Source organism: Heteronotia binoei, chromosome 14, assembly GCF_032191835.1.
Source record: "Heteronotia binoei isolate CCM8104 ecotype False Entrance Well chromosome 14, APGP_CSIRO_Hbin_v1, whole genome shotgun sequence".
Lineage (NCBI taxonomy): Eukaryota > Metazoa > Chordata > Lepidosauria > Squamata > Gekkonidae > Heteronotia > Heteronotia binoei.
The window spans coordinates 25,030,048-25,036,047 of NC_083236.1; the positions used below are offsets into that span (position 1 = coordinate 25,030,048).

General features: G+C 48.4%; 1 protein-coding gene across 2 annotated transcripts in view; it reads right to left on the bottom strand.

The window, feature by feature from the left end:
• Window positions 1-3,839, bottom strand: part of NTF3 (neurotrophin 3) — a 113,678-nt gene extending 109,839 nt beyond the window's left edge. Inside the window, exon 1 of one of the 2 annotated variants that reach the window (XM_060254218.1) lies at window positions 3,371-3,839. In XM_060254218.1, coding sequence (XP_060110201.1) covers window positions 3,371-3,388 — 18 coding nt within the window. In that variant the 5' untranslated portion in view covers window positions 3,389-3,839. Of the gene's footprint in view, window positions 1-2,630; window positions 2,652-3,370 lie in introns of those variants that run through there. The other variant, XM_060254220.1, reaches the window with a different exon arrangement.
• Between the last annotated feature and the right edge of the window lie 2,161 nt (window positions 3,840-6,000).

Here is a 6,000-nt window from a genome sequence, read left to right on the forward strand (position 1 = left end):
TTCCATCTACAAAGCTACAGTTCCCTGTGGACAAAGAAAATGAGTCTGGTCCTCACTTAAGTCTCAGGAGCATAGAAATGTCCGCTGTGTAATTGCACGATAGATTCTATTAAAAATGAGGCTTCCCCTCCATCATTTGTCTTCCCGCCCCATCCTTCCTACCCCTTCTTCTTCATTCCCACCCACAAAGCCCCTCCTGAAAATTCCAAACTTCTCATCCTCCCCCTTACAGTCCCTCCATTCTACCCTCCCACAAGACCTCTCCCTTTCCTTCCCTCTGCCTACACCAACCTTTTCTCAGCATCAACTGCTCCCCTCTATCGCTTTACCTGCTCTTCCACTCAAACCTTTTGGTCCCCTTCTGGCTTCATGAACACATCATCCCGTCCACTGTTCCCTTCCACAGGGGTCTCCTGGCTTCTAATGCAACAACAACAAAATCCACTCTCTTAGAAATGCTTCAATCCTCCTCCATCTCCATCCCAACTTGAATTCCCACGGGCAATGTTGGATGCCTTGTTTTGAAAGATACTGGAGGCTCCAAGCCACATCCTCTCACTGGTCTGCAGTAGATTTAAGTCCAGTAGCACCTTAGAAACCAACAAGGTTTTGGGGGCATATAAACTTTGGTGATTCAAAGCTCCCTTCGTTATATATGAGTAGGAACAGAGATCTCTGAGTCTTTATACCCCCGTCAGAAGGTAGGAGGAGTGTTGTAAAAAGGAACTTAGGATGCAGAGGTAAACTTTATATTGCAAATGCCCTTACTCCAGATACACAGGGCTGTCTGTGGAAAAAGAAAAGCAATTCTCTGCATGTTCACAGATGCTCTCTTTTATCACTGCTTCACACCTTCTGAAACATGCTTAACTTATGCCTCCCCAGCTTGTCACATGTGCTGCTGAGGAAGTTCCTTTTTGCTCAAGAGCTTATACAGACATGCACAAGCACACACTCTGAACTGTCCCACAAGCTCTGTGAATGCACAGCCACCACATGCTGGGATGAGTTTGTATTTTTTTTCAAGGGCCAGGAATATGGATTCAATCCGCTCCACCCCTATCTTCAACCCACAGTCTCCTGGGTCTAGCATCCCTCCCACCTTAACCACACCAGTTTTGGAAGGGGATATCCCTGGCCCTTGTCCCAAGATGCATGTGTGCAATCATCTCAGAGTTGCCACTGAGCATGTACAGAGTGCATGTTCTTCATTACTGAGCAACTTGCTACATGGCCCCAAACAATTACACTGAACAACGGGGTGTCCTTTGTGCTGCAAACGGATCCAAGTCCCTTTGCCCCTTCAGTGTCCCTTGATAACGCTTAGTGGGAATGCACTAGGAACACTTTGTCTGGTGAAAGCTTTATGGTCGTTTTCCCAGACCTTCTGCCAGGGTTGTATTTCTGGGCCACACCTGCCCACCTCCCCGTTACTTCCCTGGCACGTCTACCAGAACCATCCCAGTGACCTGCTTTGGGGCTTCAAAACAAGCCACTAAAAGGCAAACACCAAAGAAAGCGCTATGGAACAACCCCGGGAAGCAGATCCAGTTCAGATAGGCCTTCGAAATAAGTGGTGATGCTTCCTTGGGCCGAACCACTTCAGGCTGAAGGGGAGGGGGCATTTTGAATGCTCTCCAAGGGGGGGGGGGGGCGGTAAACAAATCCCTGCTATTAAAAAAAAAACGGGGGGGGGGAGGATTCAACCTAGCCTTGACATGCCATTTTTTTATGCGCAGAAAGCTATTTTCCCTACGAAAGGATATTCAAACAAGCGCACCCACCCACTCACCTGCAGCCTGAACTGGCAAAGTCCTGGGCGAAGCCTTATTGTTTGTCTAGTTGGTCGTCTGCACTGGAGCGCTCTCTAAGGAATATGCGGGGGATCGGGGCCTTGGCCCACTGAGGTGTGTTTACCTATTACAAAGAACCCCCCCCCCCCAATTTTCTTGCGCGCAGATAGTTTCCCAGTCCCAACTGGCGCGCGTGTGCATGTGTTTGGGGGTTGCACATCCAGCCTCTAACCCCCCCTCCCCCTCCCCGTTGCAAAGCGACGTCCGGAGCTTTCCTCCCGCATGTAGCCCGCCCGCGACGGGTTCCACGCGCTGACTGCTGCCTCTCGAAATAACTGCGCCACAAACAAAACAGTCACCCAAAAAGGCGGCTGGGCCAGCGCTCCATTCAAACCCAAATGCCGTGTGTGTGGGGGGGGGGGCACCTCGGGCTATTTCCAGCGCGAGACCAACGCGGACCCCTTTCCCTCGTTTTATTTTCACCACGGATTAAGGACGGGAGCGAAAAAGTATCCGAACCATTCCAAGATTCTTCCCTCCTCCCCCTCCTCGGTGCGCGACCCCCACCCCCTTCCCGCTCGCCCGGTCTTAAGTAGGAGCGATTCGGTGTCTCCAAAAAGAAGGGCGGAACTGCAGGGTAGACGGACGCCCCCTCTCCCGCTTAACTTCTTCCGTGCATGTCTGCTTTTACAACGGGACTTTCCAAGGCTTGCTTTTACGCACGAGGAGGACCTCGCTAGACTTGAGCAAACGGAGCCCTGCTCTCCGCACAACGTGGAAGAGACTTCCCGCCCCCCCCCCGCCCAACTTCCACGCCTGCCTGTGCAAACAAACCACCTTTGCAAACCTTCCGAGGTCTCGTTACACGTGCAAAAGAATGCCTTTGATCTCCCGATCGCGCCACAGAATTTATGAAAGGAGAGTGGGGGGGAGGGGGCAGGTTAGAAGGAGGAAGAGCGCAGCACGAAAATATTGGGGGGGGGGGGGCTGTTTTTGTCTTTGCAACGGTTCTTACAAACTTTGTTCGGAAGCGCGCTCACCTGGGGTGGTCTAGGGGAATCGAAGCACTACGCGCGTTAAGAAGACTGCTGGAGCTGGATTCCCCCCCCCCTCTAATTTTGCAAGACTTTTTATTAAGAGCCCTTTTTGCCGGATCCAACCAAAGAATCGGCCGGCCCGTGGCTCCCGCGGAGCCGCCTCTTGCTTCGGTTTGCCTCCCAAGACCTGAAAGGGCACCGAAGCAAAGAAGAGATCCAGAAGCCCCGCAAGCGCGGAAACAGCCTGCGAGGCGACCGGCAAGCTGTGCACAAGCGACGAAGGCTCGGACGAAGCAGGAGGATGCTTCCTCCAATCCCCACGCCGCCGCCGCCGCCGCTCCTTCCCACTTTGCGATCCTCGAAGAAGCACTGACCCGAACAGGGCTTCCTCCTGAGTAAACCCGCTGGGGATCGCGCGGCACAGCCGCATCCTGGGGATTTTCCCCTGCCGCCCAAGAAAATCGCAACAAGGGGAGGGAGAGGAAAAGCCGACTGCGGATAATAATGATTATTATTTGTTCGTCCTTGTCCCTTGCTTACCGTGGTAGAAACGACCATGGCATCCGTGTGAACGTTTGCAGGGAAGTCGACATGAAGAGAGAGAGGTGGATGGATATAATCTGGTCATTCAAAAAAGAAGAAGAAGAAGAAAAGAGGTCCACAGATGTCTTGTGCAGAAACTTGCTGGGCTCTGCTGCGGGTGAGGAGTCTTTAAAACTCTGAGTCCCGCGAACACGAATCTGCTCGATTATAACAAACCAGCAGCCAGATGGCTCGCCGCATTAACCCCTGCCGCGCCGGCCGCGCTCTCCTGCGCCGCGGCTCTTGGCCGCGGTCAAACCCGGGCTGAGAAAAAACAGATTGACAAGCCCGGAGACGGCCCGGGGTGTTTTTTGTTTTATTTTATCTGCAGGCTTTCCTCTTCATACTCCCCCCCCCCCTCCTTATACGTACGTGTTTTATATGCATCCAATTTAGCTCCCCCCCACCTCCCGCAACTTAAAAAAAAAAAAAACTAGTGACCGAGAACAGCATCTGTCCAAAAATAAAAATCGGATGGAATTCCTTGCTGATCCCGGGTGTTTACTGCAAAATCGCCAGTCCCCACGGAGTTCAAGGGGATGCTTGCAGACCCAGCCAAAGCGTGTTTATTCAAAAAGTAGACCCCAACTGGAGCCTTGCTCCCTAGGAACTTTGCTTAGAATTGCAGCCATAAATTGTTACCATCCCTTCTCAACTTCCAGCTGGGAAGAGGACAATAAAATAGAATCAACAGCAGCACATCTTCCCCTTCTTAAATCTACACCCAGGAAAGGTGACAGCAAATGGTTAATTTCTGTTCACACATTTAAAGGCACTCAAAACAAAGGAGGAGCCAGGAGAAAACTGTAACTCTGCTTGCTTTAAAAACTTTTTTTTAAATATATATTTTAAAATCAGGTTTGAACCCAGCAGTGCTTGATTGGGTCCCTTTTGCTATCAAATCAGAATCCTACCCGCCAATCAGGTTTCCAAGAGTGGGCATGAGAATTTGATTTGTAGGTGATCCCATTAAGAAAAGAAAGAAAAAAAAAGGAGGGGGGGGGTTCAAACCTAAATTCCTCTGCAGCAACCAGCAGCAACCGGTTCTCAACCTTTTTTTTTTTCAAAACTTTTATCTTGCTGGCTCACCCAGAAGCAAGGCGATAATTTTAGCTGCATGCCTCCTTAATTCTCCCTCTAAATTTATATGCTTAAATCATTGCTTGTGTGTGTGTGTGCGCGCGTGCACGCGCACATGTGGGTGCTTCCCCCCTTCACACACCTGATTCTAACAATGCAGCAAGCAAGCCAGAACCAAAAACCCTGAGGTCACAGAGGACGGTTTGTTCTGTACAACCTTTCCCACCCAGAAAGCTGATGGCAGGGGGAAAAAAATCATTTGTTGTGCATCTTCACAGGATGGTGTGTCCTAGTGAACTTCTTTCAACAGGCTGTGGTGATCTGCCTGCAGTTTAGTTCAGAAGCTTCACTCCAGGCAGGGATTAACTTTTGGCTTGTGATCGCTTTGACATCTATCAAGATGGCACTATAATTAACACAATCTTCTCTTGTCTAAAGAAACCGCTTTCTAGTTCCATCAACCCGTCTTGCCTGCCCCTTTTTATAATTTCAGTGCATTTAATCAAAAACAAAACGCTTTAAAATAATTGGCTCCAGTTGTTACCCACACCGACCCTGTGAGGTTGGTTCTTCATTCATTTGATCAGTGGGGAAAGGGGATGAAGGAGAACCATTTCCTAATGGCCACCCAATCAGTCCATGGCAGATATGATCAAACCCTGTAGAAACTAAAACACGTTAAATTCATATGGGTGTGAAATCATCTCCACATCCAGGATGAAAAGTATCTTTGTTTCCTCCCTCGTTTTTGCCTTCTCATATATACACATGTGTGCGTTTATAACGATCAATGTCAGAAACCGATAAATATTGACATTCACTGGTAAGAGTTCAATAGGCCTGCCTGGAGATATCTGAACATTTTGTTTCGGAATAAATAATTATGGTTTACATCTTTAGCAGTCAATTGGTGAAAAATGTGGGTTCCCATTTGGGTAGTACATGAAGACTCTCAAGTTTTCTGGCACTTCCCTCTGGATCCCTTAAAATCTTATGAATTTCCAGTAAATGAGAACATTCTCCACATTTCTGACATGTACTGCAATGTATACACATATTCATGCACACACATACATTCCTACAGTTCATATCTCACATGTATGCATATTCCATAGTATGTTAATCAAGACTACATCTAGCACATGTTATCATTAAAGTGTTAAAAATTACCCTCTATTTTATAGACATTGTACCTGCCTCATCATCATTTTCTGTTCCCCGAGTTGGCTTTTACATCTGAGTGCCGTGGGATTCTTTCTTCACAGGCGCCTCAAATTAAAATATATATATCTATTCTTCTATAGGTTTCTGCTTGTCTTCCAATCCTCAAGGAAGTTCATCCTTTCAGCACTTTGCAGTTTCCATCCAGAATGCAATATAGTTTTGTAAAGAAAAGAAGTCTCAGCTTGGAACAATATGTTAAGCAATGCTTCCAGCCCTCCACCCCTTGCAGAGAAGTCGCAAGAATTAGCAGCAGATCTTTTTCTGAGAAGCAAAGGAGGCTGTTC